This window comes from Acipenser ruthenus, chromosome 56 (genome assembly GCF_902713425.1).
Source record: "Acipenser ruthenus chromosome 56, fAciRut3.2 maternal haplotype, whole genome shotgun sequence".
Classification (NCBI taxonomy): Eukaryota; Metazoa; Chordata; class Actinopteri; order Acipenseriformes; family Acipenseridae; genus Acipenser; species Acipenser ruthenus.
The window spans coordinates 5,079,037-5,104,639 of record NC_081244.1 but is presented as its reverse complement, the minus strand read 5'-3'; the positions used below and the strand labels follow the sequence as shown (position 1 = coordinate 5,104,639).

Below are 25,603 nucleotides of genomic sequence, written 5' to 3'. Positions count from 1 at the left end.
CATTTCCTATGGAAGTTGTTTCATAGTTCTAATGGAACAGCTGTATCAGATATTGTCACGCTGTTATATTTTCAATGCAAATTCTATGCAGGCCCAAGTTTGCCGATAAGGAAATGTTCCTCTTTATCTGTTGTTTTATGCCTCTAAAAATATCAGTTCATATTTATCACGTGTCATTCTGCTAAACCACATACTGAAGACAGCGTTCCTGTTAAAGCAGGGGTCTCCAATCCTGGTCCTGGAGGGCCGGTGTCCCTCCTCGTTTTCGGTCTGTCCCCTAAATTACTTAATTGGATCAACAAAGTGCTTATTAGAAACTTAATTGGTCCAAGTAATTAATTTAGGGTACAGCTGGAACAAAAAACGAGTTGAAGCGCTGTTGCAGAAGTGGGCCTGCGAAGGATTTGATACACTGGTGCAGAATGTGGCAAGAGAAACAGTCGTTTTATGTAGTTTTGACCGGCTGGTCCTCTTGATAAATACCATACAAGTTATATTGAAGATAGGCATCTTCTAGAGTTATACAAAGTGTAAATTAAGTAGCTTATTGGTACGGTTGCTTCCAGTATTGAATTCTACATTTTCCAGCGTATCAGTATGAAGCTGGTATTACCCAGGTCTATAGAATCCTAGTTGCAAGCTCTAACAAATTAAAACTGAGTTTCAGTTGAACACAGGTCAGTGAATCGTGTGAAACTAGGACTCTGCAGGCAGATTCAAATTCAATACCGGAGCAAGAGGACTCCATCAGAATATCCAGGGAAAGGAGAGAACTCACTGCAATTTTAAGCGACTTGGAAATTGAAGAAACTTGTGAGCTACATTTCTTTGGACCATGAAGACACCACTGTCCATTCACGAATGCCTTGCTAGCATTATTTTATTTTAGCACCTTTATCAAATTTTTTACCATTCAAATGTCAGACATTCCCCTACAAAAGTAAGTCACTATCCGTTTTTTCAATCCTTTGTTTTTCCTTGACATGACAGGAAGAAAGCACTGGATGCTCCGAGTTCAGAGTTCAAAGTTCGTCCCTCACCCCATTTTGTGGGCGGACAAGGAACACAGGTTTGTGAGGGGGGCGTTTATTATTATGTTTAAGCTATGCAAACCCTATACGGCACAGACAGGTCAACCCCCCGACAGGACACATTCTGCTTACTTCAACTTATAAAAGAAATTAAAATCAAACTCAAAAACTGGGAGGTTTGGGTGCTGTGGGCAAGAAACTTTTTTTTTTTTTTTTTTTTTTTTTTTATTTTTTTTTTGAATGACATTCATAAAACAAAAAAAAAAAGATTCTTAAAACTTGTTTTAAATGAAAATAAAACCAACTGTTGCCAGTACTCATTCCCACCTCAATACAAAACCCTGTGGATGAGATTAGGGTTGGTCAATTGCATTTCTTTTAAAAGTCTGGTATAAAAATTGCAATTCCCAACAGCTTGCGTTTCACCACTTTGAAACTTTTTTTTTTTTTTTCACACATCCGGTTTTGTTTCTTAGTATAAATCCTCCAAAAAAAAGTTTCGAGTTCTCTTACCCCTACCCCTCAACTGATGAAGGATTTCTCTTCTAATCTTGTAAACCTCAAATCCAGTCCTGTGTCTGCTGGTTTTCATTCCAACTGGGCTCTCAATTACTTAACTAAACCCTTAATTTAACTAAATGCTCTTAAATTAGGCCTTTAATCGTTTTTAGCTCAACAAAAGGTTAAATTAAGCTATTTCAATTCAGGGTTTAGTTAAGTAACAGAGTTCAGCTGGAAGGGAGACCAGAAGCCCTGTCCTAATGTGTTAGTTTCTTGCAGTTAGAGATGTCCCCAGCAGGGCGGCGCTGTTCCGCTGGAGCTTCAGTCTCAGTCTGTGTGCCCAGCTCCCTCTTAGCGGATGTGAGCCATCTCCTCCAGGAAGGGAGTTTTCATGCAGCCAGTGCACAGCTGGTCCATCCAGAGGGGGGCCTCGTGCTGCAGGGGGGTGCGTCGTGGGTAGAAGGTATAGCGGAGGTCGTAGTTCAGCAGGCAGCTGATGGAGGCCATGTAGAGGTCAGAGAACCTGCAGAGACGTCTGGAAAAGTAGGTGGGGTTGTGGCAGGTCCGGAAGATGCTGCCAAACTGGGGGTTGAACAGGTTCTTGGTCACAGCCCTGTGGGGAAGGAGAAAAAAGGTTTAGGTCCAAATCTGTGGGAAAATATGCATAAAAAACTCGAGGATTTTAATTAAGTATCTGAGGAGTTTTCATGCAGAGCATCGTGTGATCCATATTTGTATTAATGGCTTATGAAAATGTAAGTCAAGGAAATGATCGTATCAAACAATGCATGGGTTAGGTCAAGTATGTCAGCAAAACCTTTGCCAACTGCCAACCAAAAGACTTCACACAAGACTTTATTTTCATGTTACATAATTAACTACGTAGGAAATGACATCAAACACATTAATAGATTTAAGTAGAATTAAGTGAGTAATTACCATGGCATTAAAATCTTCCATTTGTTTTCAAACACTCCCTTGACAACGGTGTGTGTGTGTATGTATGTAAACAGACAATTAGAAGTCATTCTAATTGCTAAAACCTGTTGCCTTTAAAAAACGCTCCAGGCGTTTCGTACCTGAGCTCCTCTCTCTCCTTCAGCCAGTCCTGGAGAACCTTCTGAGACTCCACATCCCGATGCACCTGAGAGGAGAGAGGAGGGAGAAAGCGGGTCAGGGATACAGTGTCAGTGCTGACAGCGTGTCACTGGGAGGCACACACACACACACACACACCTGCATGCGCTCCAGCAGCCCTGTGAGTGCCTGCAGCCAGGTGAGGCTCTGGGCGTACTGCTCCGTATTCACCACCTTGGTCTCCACTTCCAGCTCGGGCACGATGGCGCCCGTCCTCCAGCCATGACGCAGCATAAGGTCCTGGAAGGAAGAGTCATGAAGACGGCAAAAATCACTGAACCAACAAATGTATCCAGACAGAAGGGGAGGCAGGTTTCAAAGCAAGTACGGGCAATTTTACTGGGAGCTTTTTAGAGTTTTAGGGGTTGAATGAGTGAGCAAGCAAGCTGCGTGAATCACTACATTAAGACAGGTTTTCCGGATGTTAAAAATCTGGGTTTCTGCTACAGTTACAATTTCAATGGTAACTTCAAAATGCAGCCATTTATAGAAGTCTTTAGATCCATAACAATGTGAGTATTGCATTGCTGTGCTGTATCCTTGCATTAAGACTGAGGGTGTATTTAGCAGGGGACACTTCCGAACACCCTCCATTCCCCAGGCGTTCCTAACTTAAGTTCGGCAGTAACACTTCTCTGAAAAGGGACTCACGGCTAGATCGCTGTACAGGTGATCTCCAAAGTACAGCACTTTGGATCCTCTCCATCCAGTCAGCCTTAGAAAGTCAACGAGGTTCCCCTGCAAAGCAAAAAAAACACATTAGAATCCCAAGTTCAGTCGGTCTGGAAGGCCATGGCTGCAGAGGCTTGTGTCATCAATACATAAGACAAGCGAAATGCTGAATACAGGGAGGGTGCACTAAGATGCATCTAACAGGACACTTTACTGGGGAGTTGAGGACTTGAAGTACCAAAGAAGCAAGACTTTAAAATAGAGGATATTAAATGTGCACAAAACTAAATCCCAGGGTTTAAGAGAATGAGCTACACAGGCTGAAAGAACTGAATCCATTTAGTCTGGAATAAAGAATTAGGGGGAATTGAAGTCTTTAAAATCTTAAAAGGCAGTTGATAGTTAACCTAGCCAGTATTTTAAGCACAGCACAGAAACCAGGACCAGAGGACACAGATTTAGGAGAGAGGGCAGGAGACATGTTAATAGGTTTAGAATATCTCCTTTAAGACCACAAGGGGGAGCTCTCCCTGCATTTTATGCTTCTTTTCAACCCCTGCTTGGGCCGTAGCAACAGCCAGCTGATTGGCTCCCTGTCCAAAAACTGAAGCACCAATCAGGGGTGATTATCACACACCAGCTCAGGCAGAGTGGGCCTCTCATGAACAAGGACTTGATATCCTGCCGTCGCTATGGTAACCAAGCTGATGCCCCCCACTTGGCAGTGGAAGTTCAAACAAAAATTAGGCCGTCTTTGAAACTGCCAGACTTGTTAAAGCAGTTTTTTTTTTCTTCCCTCTTTAAATAAAGCATCTCTCAGGAGAACAAAAAAAAAAAAAAAAGCTTAATATTTATCACGTGATTGATGAAAAACCTCAGCAATTAACATTTTTAGCCGAGTCACTCAAAAACAAAAGCGGAACACATTTGATTCTACAGCTGAACTAAAAACTGGACTGCTGAAAAAAAAAAACAACAAAGCCACATAGTCACATGAAACCTGCTGAATAATGTTATGCTCAACAAAAAACTGACAAATTAAAAATGTGACATTTTGAAATCCAACATGAAATACTACTGTACTACTATTATGGATTCCGGTAGACTTTCTTTGCAATATCTTATTTCTCAATCCTAAAAAAATTCTAGGTGATGCTAAACTTTTGTCCAGAATTGTACTTCGTGAAAAGATTTCAATGTACTGTGTCTTAAACAATGGTGTCCAACAACTAGTAGCAGATTAGCAATAGTTCATCAAATCAGACATGCACTAGATCTGCACGCTGAACACTTAATCAGAAATGGAGGAATATCAACTATATGCAAAACGAAACGGTAGTGGCATTGCTTTGACGGAACATTGGAGAATTGCAGAATAACTAAATTCCCAATTTAGCAGGAAAGACGAAAATATTTGTCAGTTGTTAGCAATTCTGTGGATGCTGAAAAAAGCATTTCTTCATATTCACAAATTTAACGTCAATCCATGAAAGACGGGGTTAACCAACTGAAGGTTAATAGCAAAATATATAAAAAGCACAAGAACGGAGGTGTTTTTTGTCTTTCAGGTAAACATAAGAAATTTAGGGGCTTCTATTTATTTTTTTTACATTATATTCAAAAGAACAAAACCACTAAAAAACACTATTTAGGTAGCAGTGCCAGAAAATCGAGAATTTAAAAAAAAAAAAAAAAGTTCCATTGCCGAAATACATATTTGTGCCTGTCGAGATCCACACAAAGGAAATTTATAATTTTTTTTTACAAAATGATTTGCATAAAAGTGGCAAATTAAAACCTACACATATAATTTACACTCTGAAATATTGAAAAAAAAAAAATGTCCTTTTAAAATCCTGCCATCGGTATTCACAGGGATGAGAGGGGTTATAAATGTCAGTAGCCATGTACGTTCTGTTTATTAATCTTCCGATACGTTTTCAAATGGTTACAGAAACATAATGGGACACTTTGTTTAATGATTTCTCATTACGAGGCTTTCTCTGGAAGCCATATCGACATCTTGTGTCTAAGAGAAAATTACAGGTTAAAAAACAAGTGAAAAACACAGGGCCCTATTTATGACCAATGGACAGTTTTTATCCAAATCACCAAAGCCATTCCTCAGCCTTCATGAAAAGCCTCGCTCAGCTATGACCTCACAGGAAGCAGACAGGGAGACTTCCTGAATGAAAGCGCTGAAGCGTGCCGCAGTTTTACGGCTTGACAGGAAGTGTGATGTACAACCACAGCTCTTCCTATTGCGGCTATAAACTACACCTGACATTAACATGTGTTTGATAATAAAGGACTTGTTTTAGTCACGCCACTCTGCTTCCCTCCCTCAGCTCTAACCACTATACTAGACCACACTACTCCCCTCCCTCCCAGTCCCTCAGCTCTAACCACTAGACTAGGCCACACTGCTTCCCTCTCTCCCATCCCTCAGCTCTAACCACTAGACTAGGCCACACTGCCTCCCTCCCAGTCCCTCAGCTCTAAACACTAGACCACACTGCTTCCCTCCCTCCCTCCCAGTCCCTCAGCTCTAACCACTAGACTAGACCACACTGCTCCCCTCCCTCCCAGTCCCTCAGCTCTAACCACTATACTAGACCACACTGCCTCCCTCCCAGTCCCTCAGCTCTAACCACTAGACTAGACCACACTGCTCCCCTCCCTCCCAGTCCCTCAGCTCTAACCACTAGACTAGACCACACTGCCTCCCTCCCAGTCCCTCAGCTCTAACCACTAGACTAGACCACACTGCTTCCCTCCCTCCCAGTCCCTCAGCTCTAACCACTAGACTAGGCCACACTGCTTCCCTCCCTCCCAGTCCCTCAGCTCTAACCACTAGACTAGGCCACACTGCTTCCCTCCCTCCCAGTCCCTCAGCTCTAACCACTAGACTAGGCCACACTGCTTCCCTCCCTCCCAGTCCCTCAGCTCTAACCACTAGACTAGGCCACACTGCTTCCCTCCCAGTCCCTCAGCTCTAACCACTAGACTAGGCCACACTGCTTCCCTCCCTCCCAGTCCCTCAGCTCTAACCACTAGACTAGACCACACTGCTTCCCTCCCTCCCAGTCCCTCAGCTCTAACCACTAGACTAGACCACACTGCTTCCCTCCCTCCCAGTCCCTCAGCTCTAACCACTAGACTAGACCACACTGCTTCCCTCCCTCCCAGTCCCTCAGCTCTAACCACTAGACTAGACCACACTGCTTCCCTCCCTCCCAGTCCCTCAGCTCTAACCACTAGACTAGACCACACTGCTTCCCTCCCTCCCAGTCCCTCAGCTCTAACCACTAGAGTAGGCCACACTGCTTCCCTCCCTCCCAGTCCCTCAGCTCTAACCACTAGACTAGGCCACACTGCAGGACTGGGGGAGGGAGGGAAGCAGTGTGGCTCAGCAGTTTGAGCTGTAATTCTATTTGGAAGGAATGCTGAAGGTCAATGAATTCCTTCACCCATCCACAGGGCACCTCATCTAATCTGCTCAGTCTAATCGGGTTAGCAGAGACACCAGATCCCTGTGGTTTATCAGCACCTCCCCTCCCCCCTCTCTCTCTCCAGCTTACTCTGACTATCAGTCAATACTTTGAACTCTTGTCTCCACATATTTATCAACAAGCTGACCAGATGACCAGAAAACTGTCAACAGCCAACCAGAAATGATCTTGTTTTGGGAATTCAAGGATTTTCCTTCAAATCTAGCTGAATGGCTAATTTAAGACAGTCTAATCCTTTATAAACTAAAATACTACTAAAAGCAACATAATGAATTCAAACGGCAAACATTTCCACTAGCAGACTCGGTGTCTTCAACAGAAATACTAAAAAAGAAAAGTTTAGTCTAGAAGTATTTTATCTTGAACACATCAATAACGAAATAGTCAAAACGTTGGTCACTGACCAAGTATCTTTTAGTATTGATCTTTAGCGCTTCTATGTTTCATGCAAACTAAATTATACAATCCTAAAAAAACTAAAAAGGCAAATTCTAGTTTCTTCTCCCATTTCTAGAAGGCAACAATTCCTGTTCCAAGTAGAATTTTATCAAAGTCTAGAAAGTGTGTCAAAAGACTTAAATACTCAACTAAGCTTAATGACTCTTGAATCTGAATGGTGCCTCATAAAGAAGTCAAAAGGCAAAGCACTACTAACACCACAGTAGGCTTGGTAGTTATCTTCAGTAATGCAGGGGGTCAAGAAGGGCCACTTTGATCCGGCCCTTCAGCACAAGAAGCGGATAAGAGGGGTTCCTGTTTGCAGTACAATAAAAAAGCCTCTTCAAATCTGACTTATGTGGAGTCCAGCTGCATATGTACAGGAAACCTGTGTCGCCGATAAAGGGATTGGCCCCAAACATCTGTCTGCTTGACTTATGGCTTTACGTCATCACAGCCCCTCTCGAACAGATATATTTGCAGATAAGTGTGTTGAGCAGACTGTCTGTGACTGAACTGTAGGGGTAGAATGATTCGTTGTGTATCGAACTGTGATGCTTTCTTTACATGATGAATCGTCTTGTGATCAGTGCAGTTCGAAGCCACTGTGATGATTGTGTTACGATGTTTTGAGAGAGCGATCAGTGTCAATGGAGGACATATGGTTTTGTTGCCCCTTTATGTTTAGGATGCAGAGACAGTGTGCCCAACGCCTCTGTGTGTATAGGATTGATGCTTTTACAGAAGGGAGTTGCGTAGAACTCATGAGATTCAATAAAAGTTTGACGCTGGATTCCCTGAACTTAAGTTTCCTTTAGTATTTCTAAATTCAGCACGATCGCGTGTTTAACCCTTTGCAGTCCTATGTCGGACCAGGTCCGACATTACAATTTTTCCTTTCCGGTCCGATGAGGCGGATCTGAGCAATAAACATAGTCCCTTCACCACAGACATAACATGGACATAAACAAACAAGATAGCTGCTTCCGCATCCAGCGCTCAAAGGATATCACGGACATTTGCAGAGCTTTTTGAGATGTTATAGTAATAAAATAATGACTTGGATCGCATTATTGAGGAGCTTGGTGATAAAACGAGTGATCAGGAGATGATTTATCGGTATGCACGACTATGAAGAGGTATGTGATAAATACAGCGAACAAGGAGAGGGGCTGGAGATGCAGCACTGAGTGTCCTGTTGATATGCAGAGCCTTTTAAACCTGTTTTACTATGAATAAAATTACTTTTTAAACTTTGAAAATAAAATGGACCAGACGTGCCTGAGAGGCGCTGAATAAATGGACCACGAAGGGTTAACAGTTACAGGCGCTCGCTCGCTCGCTCTTCAGGTTAGATTGTCAGTGTGTGGCGATTTCAGGTAGAAGCAGAAACACAAACGCGCCACACTGCCTTGTGAGTGACCTGACCTGTTTGTAGATCTGACCCTTTTCCAGAGAGCTGATTTTGTCCCACTGCAGGTCACCATTGTTGTCCAGACGGCGGAAAGGTCTGGAATAAAAATGAAAAAAAAATAAATAAATAAATAGTTGCAGCTTTAAGATTTAAATGTGAATGAAAATTGGAAAGAAACTGGGTTGTTACTCAATCCCAGTCCTGGAGGTCTATTCCACTCCAGGTTTAACAGGTAACATGACACCATGAACTACTGCAGGGTCTGGATGGAAGGTTAATAGTTTTAAACCATTCAGAACAGGGTTGGAACAAAGACCAGGAGTGGACTACCAACTTTGGCCATCCCTGCTTTACCTGATACATCACATTCTAAGAGGTCTTGTTTGGGACAGAAATTTGAATACTCTAAATACACTGCTTGAAATGTATTCACTGGCAAAAACGACTAAATGAACCCTTAGAAATGTTTCCCATACTAAAATAGCAAAGTGTAACAGAGCACAGTGAAAGCATGGCAAAGCACAGAGAGGTCTGGTAAAGCATAGGGAAGCATTGTAAAGCACAGAGAGGCATGGTAAAGAATAGGGAAGCATTGTAAAGCACAGAGAGGTCTGGTAAAGCATAGGGAAGCATTGTAAAGCACAGAGAGGTCTGGTAAAGCATAGGGAAGCATTGTAAAGCACAGAGAGGTCTGGTAAAGCATAGGGAAGCATTGTAAAGCACAGAGAGGTGTGGTAAAGCATAGGGAAGCATTGTAAAGCACAGAGAAGCATTGTAAAGCACAGAGAATATGCTTTTCAGCTTTAGGGCTTTAGAGCTTAAGTTTATAGCATTGAAGACTTTCCAAAACATGCCTACACAGCTTTTATCGGTTTGGGATTTCTTATTGTTGTTGGTATTAGTCATTGCTATCTGATTCATGCTTGCAGGAAATGTCGACGTTAATGTTGTTGTGAAACTGCGAAAGTGTGTGGCAAACTTCCTTCGAACTTCTTAAGCAACGCTGTGAAGTTGAGGATTGGGCTCTCGAACCCTGTGCCGAGACTCTGCAGCAGAAGCAACCCTGCGCTACTCACTTGACACAGTCGTTGAAGAAGTGGGGTTTGTCAGCCTGCACTATGACAACATCGAAGAATTCCCTCCACTCCTTCCCAACCATGTATGTCATGCCTTTGTCACTGAAATACAAGAAGAGAGTGTTGTTAGAACCTCCCTCAGTTATTTTTTTTTTGTTAAGCGTCCTGGGACGGTTGCACACGAATCGGTTCGCTATGTAATGGGCCCAGAGCTGCACTCACACGAAGCTGAAGGGACTGTTTGTGATGAGGAAGAGTTTCTTCCCCTGGCTGACCAGCCGCTGCAGCACAGCGTACGTCTCGTCTCCTCTTAGAATGTATTTCTCTGGGGGAAGAAAATAAAAAAAAAGACAGGGAGAGAGCGTGAGCTCACGTGTCACAAATCAATTTTCTTTTTGTTTTTTATTCCGAGTCAAAAAAGCCAGATGATTCGGGCAACATTCATGGACATGTGCAACTGCAAAATGAATATAGGAGGCTCTTATACTCTTTGAACAGAAAGAGAGAGCCGAATCTAATTTTCAACAGCAATATATAAAAAAAAATCATGTAAATAAACTATTTATAACAAACTTCAATTTTTCTGTAGCAAAGGACAGAAAGCTCACTGGCTGTCTGTATACCTGTATGTGAACAAAGTCCCTAAGAAAACACAGACACTTAACATTACAGCTACCGCATTAAATCAGGGCTGTGCAGAACCCCACAATTCATGGAGGAATTGGGGGCAGGGGTTAACCCCTCAGCTCTGTAAAGTAAACACTGTTTATTTAAATCTCCCGCAGATTGACAAAAACAATGTTGTTTGACTCCAGACCCAGACTCTCTCTCTCTCTCTCTCTCTGTATGTCTGTCACACCTTGCTTGGTCCAGCGAGCGAGCACACACGCTTTCACAAAGCAACCCCTTGTGCATGTGAATCACTCAGACCCCATGTGAGCAGACTTTATTTATTCAGCTGCTTAAAAAAACAACAGTCCAGGCTCCAAATGTGTGAAGCTTCAAGGGTAAAATTACTGCAATTGTGATGTATGAAAACACGGTACTGATTGGGGCAGGACAGTCACAAGATGAACTGGTCTACAGGATTACTAGGAACGTGGTTCTGACATCTAAAATTAAAAAAAAATCTCGGCCCATCAGCGCTCGCACCTGTTTCTATCTCAGAACTTTGTCATAACCCATTCCATCCCCTCACCACTCTCTGTGTGAAGAAGAGTCTCCTTCAACAACATGACTAGGAAACCCATTCCATCCCCTCACCACTCTCTGTGTGAAGAAGAGTCTCCTTCAACAACATGACTAGGTAACCCATTCCATCCCCTCACCACTCTCTGTGTGAAGAAGTGTCTCCTTCAACAACATGACTAGGTAACCCATTCCATCCCCCTCACCACTCTCTGTGTGAAGAAGAGTTTCCTTCAACAACATGACTAGGAAACCCATTCCATCCCCTCACCGCTCTCTGTGTGAAGAAGAGTCTCCTTCAGCAACATGACTAGGTAACCCATTCCATCCCCTCACCACTCTCTGTGTGAAGAAGAGTCTCCTTCAACAACATGACTAGGTAACCCACTCCATCCCCTCACCACTCTCTGTGTGAAGAAGAGTCTCCTTCAGCAACATGACTAGGTAACCCATTCCATCCCCTCACCACTCTCTGTGTGAAGAAGTGTCTCCTTCAACAACATGACTAGGAAACCCATTCCATCCCCTCCCCACTCTCTGTGTGAAGAAGAGTCTCCTTCAACAACATGACTAGGAAACCCATTCCATCCCCTCACCACTCTCTGTGTGAAGAAGAGTCTCCTTCAGCAACATGACTAGGTAACCCATTCCATCCCCTCACCACTCTCTGTGTGAAGAAGTGTCTCCTTCAACAACATGACTAGGTAACCCATTCCATCCCCTCACCACTCTCTGTGTGAAGAAGTGTCTCCTTCAACAACATGACTAGGTAACCCATTCCATCCCCTCACCACTGACTGTGTGAAGAAGTGTTTCCTTCATTTCCAACTATGTCCTCTGGTCCTGGTTTCTGAGCTGTGCTTAAAGTATCGGTTCGGGTTAAAGGCTTCAAATCAAAGTTCCCTCAAAGTGCTAGCAAGTCTTGGTTCACTTACCGAGATCCTGCATGATCCACTTGTACATGTAGCCCTTGATGTGCACGTTCCCAATGGCGTCCTTAAGAGACAGAGAGAGAATGAATCAGTAATACAGGCGATATGACCGGTTAGGTGATAGGACTAGTTTGGGTGAATAAAAAAAAATATGAACCACCTGCGATATTACAATTGAATGCCTAACGAATTTGCACTACATCAATTTTGCTGCACAGCTTGACTGAAGCGCCAACTTAACCAGCATGTGTGTTCTGATCTGTAAACTCCATTTGTAGTTAAAACCAGGATTACATTTAACAAAGATATGGGACCACACAAGTGGTTGAAAACACAAGATTGATCTTATGACAAATGCATAATTGAACTGTGACTTGATCAATTACCTGGCTTAAATACAATTACGCAAACGTGCCAAGATTCAACTACAATTCATTAAGAATTGCAAAGGTCTGCCTTTTTACAAAGTTGTCTTCTTTCTCCCTCCCCCACAAATGCTTTCCATCAAAGGGCGAGTTCAGACTCTCAGTAAACACCTTCAGCAAAGTGACAGGATGAGGAGTAAGGGTGTGAGGATGAAATATTCAAGCTTCTACCAGAGTTGAAATTCCTGCTTTTGTGTGTGTGTGTGTGTGTGTGATTACACTGCAAGCTTGCTAATGAGGTCAGTCCAAAAAAACAAAAAACAACTGGCCTTAATACTGAAGCATGCCACACTTACATTTTTCCACAGCTGTATAAAATACTTAAACTACCATTAACAGATCTCTTTGCCCTATACTGTTCTGTTATTATTATTTATTATTATTATTTATTATTTTTTATTTCTTAGCAGACGCCCTTATCCAGGGCGACTTACAATTGTTACAAGATATCACATTATACATTATTTCACATTATACAGATATCACATTATTTTTACATACAATTACCCATTTATACAGTTGGGTTTTTACTGGAGCAATCTAGGTAAAGTACCTTGCTCAAGGGTACAACAGCAGTGTCCCCCACTGGGGATTGAACCCACAACCCTCCGGTCAAGAGTCAAGAGCCCTAACCACTACTCCACACTGCTGCCCTGTTGAAACTTGATCATACCGATGGCTCTAATCAAACCTTTTAAAATGTCTAAATTTAAAAAAAAAGGGGGGACCGAAGGGGATATATTATTATTTTTTTTTAAACCTGAATATTAGTTCATTCTAAAAGACCATTTAAAACCAGACACGACAAACCAAAAATACAAATATGGCATTCGCTTTCGGTTTGTCTGCAACGCTGGAAATAAATTTCACAAACCGTGGCCCACAGCAAATCAAGCTGTTGCATTTCAGAGTCAGAAAATATCATCCATAACCATTAAAAACACTCCACAAACAGTTCTGAATTCAGAAATACTAAAAGAAACTTCATGAAGTCAATGACAAACGTTTCCACTGGAAGCCTCTCACCGTCTTTCAATAGAAACAAATTCAATGCCAAACGTTTCAGCTACAAGCCTTTAGAAACCTTGAATAAAACTTCAAGTCGAAAAGTTTTGTATTAAAAAAAAATTATCACGCTTCTTTCAGTGCAGTCAAAATGGAGCTCGTAGCTTTCGTTTGTTTTTCTGGTTGACAACACTGAGGTCATGCCACTGTATCTGGATTTGCCAGGCAGTCTGTGCTGTTTGTAAATACAAGACGACCTCACTTTCTTCCTGGGTACACCACAGATGGCGTAAGCCAAGCTCTGATAAGAACGATGACGAGGGGACGTCCCTCTGTCAGCGCAACACAGGGCTGTACTACAACAGTGCGGTATTTAGTAACACTAAAAGAAATGTAACCAAGTCAATGGCGAGCATTTCCACTAGAAGTCGCTCAAAGTCTTCAATAGAAATATTAAAAGAAACGTATTACCAAGTTGAAAGAAGTTTTTTTTTTGGTGGTTAATTCTTTTTCTGGTTATCTTGTGTTTGATTTCTGTAAAAGCACCAAATACTACAGCAGATATCTGTCTGCAAAATATCTTTCATAGCTTTTATGAAAAAAAAATAGGGGCAGCAGTGTGGAGTAGTGGTTAGGGATCTGGACTCTTGACCGGAGGGTCGTGGGTTCAATCCCAGGTGGGGGGACACTGCTGCTGTACCCTTGAGCAAGGTACTTTACCTAGATTGCTCCAGTAAAAAAACCCAACTGTATAAATGGGTAATTGTATGTAAAAATAATGTGATATCTTGTAACAATTCTAAGTCGCCCTGAATAAGGGCGTCTGCTAAGAAATAAATAATAATGAAGAAAGTCTAAACTTAACACACAGAAACTGTTTAAACTTAAAATCCTCGATGGATATCCCCTTAACTAAGCTCAATGCAAATGCATTCAAGTTAAGACAACTAAAGCAATGGGAAAATTAATTCAACCAGTGATACATTTAAAAAAAATAATAATAATAATAATAATAATAATAATAATAATAATAATAATAATAATAATAATTCAGGTTGAAACTTTACTAATTGAATTTATTTTGTTTTACACTCAAAATAGACACACCGGAATCCACTTCTTGTGTTGGTTCAGCTTCAAACAACGAGCCAGCTTCCTCATGCGACATCACACTGCTTAAGCAAAATACAGGCTGCCCTTTCACCCAGATACAAAGAAACAAGGCTGACTTGTGCTTTTCTGTCTCAGGACTGCTGGAATTCTTAAGGACAAGTTTGATTGAAAGCTACAGCCACTGTGTTGACAGGGGATTTGCAGATGCAAAACAAAGATTAAAGTTGTCTATCAGGATTGTTTCACAGCTCCTCGGTCAGGAATGGCTGTGAAAGAACAGCATTTTGTGAAGCATCTAAGCATGTCCAGTTCCGAATAACCAACTGATCTCAGAACTTTGTCAAGCCGGGTCTTAAAGGATCCTAGTGATTCAGCATCAACAACATGACTAGGTAACCCATTCCATCCCCTCACCACTCTCTGTGTGAAGCGTCTCCTTCAGCAACATATCTAGGTAACCCATTCCATCCCCTCCCCACTCTCTGTGTGAAGAAGAGTCTCCTTCAGCAACATGACTAGGTAACCCATTCCATCCCCTCACCACTCTCTGTGTGAAGAAGTGTCTCCTTCAACAACATGACTAGGTAACCCATTCCATCCCCTCACCACTCTCTGTGTGAAGAAGAGTCTCCTTCAACAACATGACTAGGTAACCCCCAAATTAGTCTTTGTCCTACAGATCACTAAACTATATTTGGGTGATGTAAATAAACAAGACAGTCAATAAGGTCTCTGATAATGGGGCAACAGTGTGGAGTAGTGGCTATGGCTCTGGACTCTTGACCGGAGGGTCGTGGGTTCAATCCCTGGTAGGGGACACTGCTGCTGTACCCTTGAGCAAGGTACTTTACCTAGATTGCTCCAGTAAAAAAACCCAACTGTATAAATGGGTAACTATGTAAAAATAATGTGATATCTTGTAACAATTGTAAGTCGCCCTGGATAAGGGCGTCTGCTAAGAAATAAATAATAATAATAATAATAATAATAAAGGACGTACAGCTGTGAACACAAACAGTTTCAAACTCATTTCCGGACACCGCAATTCTGTGTTGTACGTTACAGCTACGGCCAGAAGTGTTGCATCACCCTTTAAAATGAACTCATTTTGTTTCGTAAAGTCAAATGAAACCTACTGAATGTTACGTTAACATATTGAATTACACACCACTTTGGGGTTTTCCTCCCTATATACTTAACAGAAAAGTGACGATTGGAAAAACGTGACATTTCGAAATCCAACATGAAATACTGTACTACTATTACAGCTAGTCTCTTACAATATCATTTTGCATATGTTTTTTTTTTAATGTCTCAATCCTAAAATTCTAGGTGATGCAAAACTTGGCCACAGCTGTAGCTGCAGTGTGGCTGTCAGAATACTCACTGAAACGTCTTTGTAAAGATGCACAGGATCATAGTCTATGTTGTTGCTGATGAAGAAGTCGTTGGCGGAAGCCAGCAGAGTCATTTCGGGAATTGAGAAGATATCCATGAACTGTTTCATTTTGGGACCCTTAAAATCAGCAAAATATACAGTGGTGGGCAAATCAAATCAGTGAAACAACAGGCACTCGTGTGTGAAAATGTTAGACCACTTTGTGCTTTAATTAAGGAAACAATTTCTAAAAAGTCTCATGCATTTTACCATTTGTGGCTCTGGGTTCCTTTTCTCTTACTGTTTTAAATTAACTGCATGTGGGAGTCATCAAATCACCAATTGCACTATATTGACAATTTTCCAAAGTTCACTTCCAAGAATGGAGTGTTCCAAAAAAGCAAAATTACTCAATTTCAGGTTTATAGACAGTAGATGGATCGTTCACATGTCCATAGTGAGAGAGCTGCAAAATGAAGCTGGCGCAGATATCGCCTGTCACAGTATTTCAGCTTAATTCACTTGATCTACGATGGCAGGGACTAGTTTGAGTAACAAGAAAGGTAGGGGCCCCCAACTCAGCTGAATAATCACTGGAACGAAGCAGATCAGAATCACCCAGTCGAATTCATCACATGACTCTCAGCTACAGCTCTGAAGTTGCGCCCCAACCCCACCCCTTTGCTTACCTTGCCATAGAAGCCACTGACTTGGTGCAGAGGGATATGGTGCGTCCCACCATACAGCTCGATGACTTCATCATCTGGAACCGGCTTCAGCCCCCTGTGTGAGGAAGAGGAGAACAAGGCATCAGAACAGAGGGAAGCAGTGTGGTCTAGTCTAGTGGTTAGAGCTGAGGGACTGGGAGGGTGGGGGGCAGTGTGGCCTAGTCTAATGGTTAGAGCTGAGGGACTGGGAGGGAGGGAAGCACTGTGGTCTAGTCTAGTGGTTAGAGCTGAGGGACTGGGAGGGAGGGAAGCAGTGTGGTCTAGTCTAGTGGTTAGAGCTGAGGGACTGGGAGGGAGGGAAGCAGTGTGGTTTAGTCTAGTGGTTAGAGCTGAGGGACTGGGAGGGAGGGAAGCAGTGTGGTCTAGTCTAGTGGTTAGAGCTGAGGGACTGGGAGGGAGGGGGGCAGTGTGGCCTAGTCTAGTGGTTAGAGCTGAGGGACTGGGAGGGAGGGAAGCAGTGTGGTCTAGTCTAGTGGTTAGAGCTGAGGGACGGAGGGAGGGAAGCAGTGTGGTCCAGTCTAGTGGTTAGAGCTGAGGGACTGGGAGGAAGGGGAGCAGTGTGGTTAGAGCTGAGGCACTGGGAGAGCCTAGTCTGGTCACCTCCTTTCCAGCCTCTTGCACACCCAGAACACCACATACCTGTAAACTGTCCCCAACTGGATGTAATGAAAGGCATCAATTTTCATCAACAAACCCTAAAAGAAAAAAAAAAAAAAACAAGCTTACATTTTTCACATTCCTACCAAAACTATGAAAAAGGAACCTCTACTGAATCTAACAGCAGTCTTCTGTGTAAATAAGCATTTGTAGTGAAGTGCCCCTTCCAGATAAACCAGCTGGCTGCCGGTCAGAGTCCCATCTTTACAGCTTGGGTGTTCATTTTTCAAAAAGGCGAGAGTCCAAACAGGGTTACCTTTTGGATATCGTAGTGCAGGCCCCTGGCAGCAAAATTGGGCACGTAGTCATATTCCCGGAGGCCCTTGGGGTACTGTGAAGAAGTCAGATAAATACAATAAATACAAGAAGCACTTTCCTGACCATCATTCCATGGGCTCAAGAAAAGAGAGGCGCGATGGCGTGAAATTAAAGAGGATTGAGATCCAAGATCTGCAGGTTATTTCCTGCAAGACTGGGTAATGCAAACAGGTACAGCAGTTTGCAAATTACAACACCCCATTGCTCCTGTGGTATTGATTTGTTGTGCGTATGAATTTAATTCCTGACTTTAACAGGGTACATGTGCAATTCATTTAAAATAAGCAAGTCATGTTAGAATTCTGCTAGGTTCCGAATTGGAAGCTCCCACTGTAAGGGTCGTGACCTGGTGAAAGTCACTGGAAGGTGGTGTGAGAACCTGTGGTCTGTCATTGTGAGGTGTTTACGAAAGGGGCCCCTGCCACTAAAGAAAGTGAACTATCCAGTTTGCCTCTCCCATCAGACAACACAGCAGTGAGGTTAAGAACACCACATGTCTTCAGGCATCTTGCACTGTTAAGATAAGACAACTCCTTGACAAACACCCACAGGCCCAACCTAATGGACCTAAAGTAGGAAAATTATGCTAGCCACAAACATTTATGGCTTTTGTTGAAGTAAGAGGAGTAAGACATGCAGTTAAAATCATGGCTGAGGGCTTCTTACACGACCTTAGTCTCATCCACTGTGTTAGTCTCATCAAGGAAAATAAACGGGTGTATTATTTACCAGTTAGTCAACCTGCACAACATTCAAAATATCAAAACGTGTCTTTGAACTTGCAGAAATTGCATTCAACTGATAACGGAGAATTGAATTCTAGGGGTCCTCGAACCCTGGTCCTGGAGAGCTACTGGGGCTTCTGGTTTTCATTTCAACTGAGCTCTCCATTAATTGCACCAATCGGTAGCTTAATTAGTCAAGATTAACAGGTGTTCCAGATCTTTAGCCATTGATGATGTAAAGACACCTAAAAAACATGCAGGATTGGGGCTCTCCAGGACCAGAGTTGGAGACCCCTGGGGTACAGAGTTGATCTTACGAGCAACTTCTGTATAGTAATATGGTACAAGTTATATATTTGCACAGCTAACTCAAAATGAAGGAAGGTGGGTTAGACAGAACTTGGATTACGGATGTCAGAACTCTTTAGGATTAAATACATTCAGATATTTTAAAACTTAACTCGTTGGGGAATTTTTGAAGCCATCAATTTTTAGGGTATACTACAACAGGTAGACGAGACTACAGGTGTGCAACACATTTGTTGAAATGGGATCTATCGCCCATAACTACCCAACACTCAACAGTGCTGAATTTAGAAATACCAAAAGGTTCAATAAATCCAATGACAAATGTAACCATTAAATTGAAGACATTGAAAAAAGACTTCTAGCCGAAAATCGCTTGTCGTTGAAGTTTCCAAAACGCTCCACCCGATACTGGGACAAGCATAACAGCGGTCCAATGTTTAGGGGGAGCACACTCCGCGTTTACGCTGCCCTACCTTGAAGCTCTCTATGAGGAAGTCTCTGGCCGTGTCATAGATCATGGAGTGCAGGGCGTTGGAGTACAGAGCCAGGGTGTAGTCGTAGTCGAAGCCGTAGATGTCCACTTCATGCAGGCTGACTTCGTTGTTGGCGTAGATCGTGGAGGGATTGAGCAGGTTGCATACGCCCGGGGGAAGCAGGTCTGAAACAGAGACACACACACCTCAGTACAGCCACAGCGGCACAGCGAGGCTGCAATTGAGGATTCGCTTCGATTCGTTAGTGCTCGATCGGAAGATTGCAGTCCAACGGTAAAACAAACCCAATGACTTGCTTTTGAAACTCAATTGAAGAGCTGTTTTTTTTTTTTCTGCAACGTTTTCAGGTGGTTTTCATTCGTTCCTAGTAGCTGATTGATCTCAAAAATCAGCAAACGATCCTTGTGATTCTGTATTAATATCATGACTCGGCAATCCATTCCTCAGCTCTCTTCATTTCCAGCTGCGTCCTCTGGTCCTGGTTTCTGTGTATAACTCGGTCAAGATTTTAAACACTGGAGAGAAATACACGTGACACCCGTGCCAACACACACACACACACAGATTACACTGGATTTTCCATTTCAAGAATTAATTGAAGTGATCTGTTTCATTCTAATTTAAAAAGGGTTAGTAAGCATTGCAATGCTAGTGATCTGTAATGAGGGTAAACTGCTTTGAAAGGGGACGCTTCTTGACTCATTCTTGCAGGACAAGGTAGATGTTTTGGGGGGGGTGGGGAAATGCTTATTCATCTTCCCAGCAGGGAGCATGTTCTGGCCTTGGAGGTGGGGGTGTGCAGCCCCATGTCCTTCAGCGACTTGACTAATGCAAGGCATGTGTTCAGGAAACTTGAAAAGGACAGCCAAGAACAGGAAGCTGATCAAGTTACCCTGAGTACTTCTCTTTGGCGTTACTTTTCTGATGTTTAGAAATGTAACACTGAACATGTTCAAAACATTTTTAACCAAATCAGAAATATCAAATGGAAGTCATACCTCATCATGGCATTCGTGTGCTTTACTGCAACACTTATTTGTGCACAAGACTGTATTTCATTTAATTGTACATGCAAAAGACTTAAATGATGACCATATGAAAACTTGGTTTGCACTTAATGCTATATAATACCTAGATTTGCCCTTTCTATTTGACAAAAGTTAGCCTACATATTTAGGGGGAAAAAATGGCTAATGTTAGCTTTAAAACTAACAACCCTAACCACAACAAATATATTAAATAATAAAAAATAAAATGTATTATTTTTTTTAAATCATGATAATTAGTTCTGGCTCTCTGTAGTTACCATTCAACATTGCAATATCTGTTAATCACAACTATTTAGTTAAGAACATAAAAGTTTTGGGAATGAGAAAAGGCCATCTGGCCCATCAAGGCTCATCCCTGGTTAGCGCACCATTCTCCCCTACTGGGGGGAACTAATTTAAAAGCAGATTCTCGTCTTTTTTGATGTTCCCAGTGTTTCAGATCCTACCTCTTCACCTGGTAGGCTATTCATTGCATTTATAACTCTCTGTGTAAAGAAACTGCTTCCTGCCTTCTGTTCTAAACTCCACCCAGCTTCCATTTCTGCCCTCCTGTTCTCTCTGCTAAATTTGAATAGTGTGTTGGGTTAACCATGTACATATTAAAATTGGTTTTCCGCATTGTAGAATACATAGCAAGCAATTGAAGTTCAGTTGCTGTCTACAGTAGGCTCGGTGGTCCAGTGGTTCAAGAAAGGGGCTTGTTACCAGGAGGTTCAAATCCGGGCTCAACCACTTCACTGTGTGTGACCCTGAGCAAGTCGCTTAACCTCCTAATGCTCCGTCCTTCGGATGAGATGTAAAACAAACAAGGTCCTATTGGAAGTGACTCTGCAGCAGCAGTTGTGATGTATAGTTCACCCCTAGTGAGTCTCTAAGTCTGCTAAAACGACTTATTAATAATAATAATAATAATAATAATAATAATAATAATAATAATAATAATAATAATAATAATAATATGTACTTGCTACCAGTTTATATATAAACTGCTCTGTGCGTGTATCAGATCATTGCGTTGGTAGTGAAATTTTCCACATCTCAAAAGGCTTGAGGCATGGAGACTGAACTGCTCCCTCCCTCCCTCACCCCCTAAGAGAAATGGTGCTCTCTCCAGTCCAGGGCAGGCTGAGGCTTGTAGACTGAACTGCTCCCTCCCTCAGGCAGAGGCATGCTTGCCACAATAAGGTCACCTCTCCACATCACAAGCTGCAATCATGTTTGTGTTTTGCTCGGAGTACACGTGCCTCTGAGTTAGTTACTCAGTCACAGGCTCTAGTCTGATGTCGAGTAGCTTGATGACACAGCACTTCTCTGAAGAGATGCTATTTTGTGAGACACTCCCTGCGTACAGCGCAGAGATCCTGAGAGATGCAACACGTTTTGACAATTGTGCGCAACTTGCATTGCAAAAACTTTTAACCTCAAACGTGTTTGTATTTTGAAATGTTCGTAGCAAAAACAGGAAATCCAATACAGGAATGTGTTCAATTAGGATGTTCCCCTTTTAACTACTGTAACTTACAACTATCACTGTATCATGAAAATATTTGCACAATTTTCAACTGGTTTACTTTCATTTGCTTCTTAAGTATAATCGGTTTCTGCTTCCTCTGTTAGTACTGTCGTCTGGTGAAGACAGACTTGGGTGATTAATACACAGTATTACCTAACGCAGTTCGCCAAATTAATTATCCACAAGTGTACACTGGGAAATGTGAAATAGTATTGTTTTAATAATAATAATAATAATAATAATAATAATAATAATAATAATAATAATATTTAACACAGAAACAAGGACTAGAGGACAGTTGGAAATTAAGTGGAGACCGACTTAAGACAGAGGGAAGGAGACACTTCCTCACACAGAGTGGTGAGGGGATGGAATGGGTTACCTAGTCATGTTGCTGAAGGAGACACTTCTTCACACAGAGAGTGGCGAGGGGATGGAATGGGTTACCTAGTCATGTTGTTGAAGGAGACACTTCTTCACACAGAGAGTGGTGAGGGGATGGAATGGGTTACCTAGTCATGTTGTTGAAGGAGACACTTCTTCACACAGAGAGTGGTGAGGGGATGGAATGGGTTACCTAGTCATGTTGCTGAAGTAGACACTTCTTCACACAGAGAGTGGTGAGGGGATGGAATGGGTTACCTAGTCATGTTGCTGAAGGAGACACTTCTTCACACAGAGAGTGGTGAGGGGATGGAATGGGTTACCTAGTCATGTTGTTGAAGGAGACACTTCTTCACACAGAGAGTGGTGAGGGGATGGAATGGGTTACCTAGTCATGTTGTTGAAGGTGACACTTCTTCACACAGAGAGTGGTGAGGGGATGGAATGGGTTACCTAGTCATGTTGTTGAAGGTGACACTTCTTCACACAGAGAGTGGTGAGGGGATGGAATGGGTTACCTAGTCATGTTGTTGAAGGAGACACTTCTTCACACAGAGGGTGGTGAGGGGATGGAATGGGTTACCTAGTCATGTTGTTGAAGGAGACACTTCTTCACACAGAGTGGTGAGGGGATGGAATGGGTTACCTAGTCATGTTGTTGAAGGAGACACTTCTTCACACAGAGAGTGGTGAGGGGATGGAATGGGTTACCTAGTCATGTTGTTGAGGCAGAATCACTGGGATCCTTTGCCAACCTGACCACGTTTTGCAATTAAAGCAGCTACTAGGAACAGAACGAGCTTGGGTCAAATACAGCCTCTTCTCATTCGTAAAAGTCATTTTCTTAACTTACTTTCTTATGGTAAATTACACACTGTGCTCGAAATGTGTTACACTGGATCAAGCTATACCTGCTTATCTAGTAAAAAGATAAACACAAACTATCTGTGTTGTAGCACGGTACTGTATATGTATTGTATTTCTGTAGAGGGTACTGTCAAAGATACAACTTTTTAAACATTATAACACATGTTTACATTTCCCCGATATTTTCTTAGCTTGACAGATTTTCGCATTGCAGAACAAAAAAAAACACGGGACAACTTTCTCTCAGATATTCCAGCCTGGAAAATAAAAAAAGCATATTAAAAGTATTAAAACCTATTCCAAACTGAAGTAAACACGTTTGCGGGTAACCTTTCGCTTTGGGTACCGAGATTTTAAAAATGAATGACCCGACAGACGCTTCGCCATCGTTCCTGGCGAAAATAAATAAATAATTAAAACACAAGGACGGCATGTATTAAAATCAATGCCCAACAACCGAGTACCCGATAGCTCTGCGGTACAGAAATCAATACGCAACAGTATTAATAATCACGCGAATATTAAAGCATCTCTCGCCCACAGCAGACCTAGCTTGACGAATCTTAAAACTTGTTTGGACACAGAAAAAAAGTCAGGGCGTGTTGACACGTGAAACAACAGCCAGCGCTGTTAATTTATTTAAAAGCGAGGGGGTGGGGGGTGCATCGTGTACCACTGACAATGTTTAGTGGCATGGTGCATTTTGACCAAACAACTTGTTTTAAAAATACAAAAACAACTTAGTGAATATAATGCACGCGAAGTTTACACGTATTCCAAGCCATTGGTGTATCAAGCCAATTTTGAACGCACACGACATTTAAATCAGGATTAAACCAAACTCGAGGTAGCGCGTTCTGGAGAGAGGTCGGTGGCTGTCTATATCGTTTTATTGCAGGAAATAAAACATTAAAACCTTCTCTCAACACACTGACGCCAACGTTTCGTATGCAACATACCTCTGTCAAGGTGTATATATAAAAGCAATATTTTAGAAATTGTGTTTGCACCTGGGTGAACAAACAACGTGCGAAACGGTACATCATGCTACTGTACTAATAGAATCGTGCAAATAATACAATTAACCAAACAATAGAATTTAAAACAGATAATAATAATAATAATAATAATAATAATAATAATAATACGTTAAAGTCACGTACCGTGCACAAGCCGTTTCATTTCATTATAGCGTGCCCACAAGAACGTTTTGGAGTCCACTTTGGCAGCGGCGGATGAATATGACCTTCCCGGCACCGGGACCGAATCTTTCCCCCCTAGTTGGTGTCTGTGGGTCTGGGGAGCCGGAGGGGCCGTACCGGAGACTGCAGCTGGGTTCGGTACCGTGGTGCCAGCAGTTTTCTTGCAGCACTTTTTGCCTGTCTCGTCCAACCCGTTTGAGTTTGCAGCGACTGAACCGCATGCAAAAGCCTGCAATTTTGCAGACTTCCAAAGCGGCCGCTTCTGCCACATTAGGCTGCTCAGTTTTTTGCAAGCCATTTTTTTCTTTCTTTCTTTATTTGCAAAAAAAATGCCTTTGCACTGAGACTTAATTTTGAAAGTGCTGTGTTTATAAACTCGAGCACATGCAATCCGACCGCTCCCCAACGAGAATAACGCTTTGATGCTGCAGCTTGGAAAACAACATTTTAACACGAGATTCACAAAATAAAGGGACCGGCGCTCTCTGATCGACAGCTCCCTAGACCAATCAGATTCGCGGATCAGTTGATCGATGTACCGAACTTCCAATAATTACCACGCAACCAGACAGAAAATTTTCAGGGCGGGGTTCTAAAGGAACCGGTTTATCAGCTCCTCTGTCCAATAGCCAGTTGTTATGTAAATAGCTCTATCCTTCTTGGATTCTGATTGGGTATTTGAACTTTGGTTCATTTGCATAAGTCCTGCCCCACTATGTACGTGCCTGGTTTTGTTCAAGGAGTTGTTGATCTGCTCGACAAATGTATTTATATTATATACTATCATTTAATCTAGAAATAAAATGTAAAGATATGTACAACATATCGAAACGTTGGGCAGCTGGCTCTTTGAGCTAATATATATATATATATATATATATATATATATATATATATATATATATATATATATATATATATATATTTACACACACAATTCGTATGCTGGTGTTTTTTAAGGTACAACATGTAATTATATAGACGCCCAAATCAGTTTATAATATGACCGATATTTCGTTTTTTTAAATAATTTACGCACAATAAGACATACTTTGTATTTGTTTTATTTATTGCATTACACGTAAGATTTGTTTGCGAAGAGGGTCTATATAAGTTTTTGCTCAGTTTAACTTGGTCGTGTGTTTGAAAACAAACAGCGGAGGTACTTCTAGGCTTTTGATGCCATGGCAACCAGACTCGCTTATTTCTCTTTAAATCTACCAATGTGTTAGTGACGTCATTTACTACACACAGTTAATGATGTTAAGATCGACTATTCCTTTCTACTGAAATCGTCAGACAGACAATATGCATACAAAAAAAAAACCAAAAAAAAAAAAAAACTGCCAACGGAAAGCAGCTCCTGGATTCACAGCCAAAGCAACAACACACACACACACACACACACAAAACTGAAATAATGGAATTTGAAGCGATTCTCTCTCTAAGCTCAATTGAAGAGGTTGTTCTGTTTTCTGCATCATGTTAATGTCAATGTAGTTTTCACAACAACAGCCAGATGCTTTAAACCCACA

General features: G+C 42.0%; 1 protein-coding gene across 1 annotated transcript; it reads right to left on the bottom strand.

The window, feature by feature from the left end:
• Nucleotides 1–1,231: 1,231 nt before the first annotated feature.
• On the bottom strand, nucleotides 1,232–24,536 carry nt5dc2 (5'-nucleotidase domain containing 2). The gene is made up of 14 exons (XM_034007211.3): nucleotides 24,030–24,536; nucleotides 19,033–19,217; nucleotides 17,464–17,538; nucleotides 17,190–17,245; nucleotides 16,512–16,605; nucleotides 15,832–15,960; nucleotides 11,905–11,965; nucleotides 10,004–10,106; nucleotides 9,782–9,883; nucleotides 8,720–8,801; nucleotides 3,321–3,407; nucleotides 2,769–2,909; nucleotides 2,612–2,676; nucleotides 1,232–2,145 (listed from the first exon to the last, which is right to left on the bottom strand). Exons 1-14 carry the CDS (start codon nucleotides 24,364–24,366, stop codon nucleotides 1,884–1,886), a joined length of 1,779 nt encoding a protein of 592 aa, XP_033863102.3. The 5' UTR covers nucleotides 24,367–24,536; the 3' UTR covers nucleotides 1,232–1,883.
• Between the last annotated feature and the right edge of the window lie 1,067 nt (nucleotides 24,537–25,603).

What these genes read in the sequence shown, in the direction of transcription:
- nt5dc2 (XM_034007211.3), bottom strand. Translation starts at nt 24,366, where the DNA reads ATGGCTTGCAAAAAACTGAGCAGCCTAATGTGGCAGAAGCGGCCGCTT. An exon ending in TCAGTGGCTTCTATGGCAAG is followed by an intron (nt 15,961 to 16,511) that starts GTAAGCAAAGGG and finishes GCTGATTTTAAG; the next exon opens with GGTCCCAAAATGAAACAGTT. An exon ending in AAGGAGAGAGAGGAGCTCAG is followed by an intron (nt 2,146 to 2,611) that starts GTACGAAACGCC and finishes CCTTCCCCACAG; the next exon opens with GGCTGTGACCAAGAACCTGT.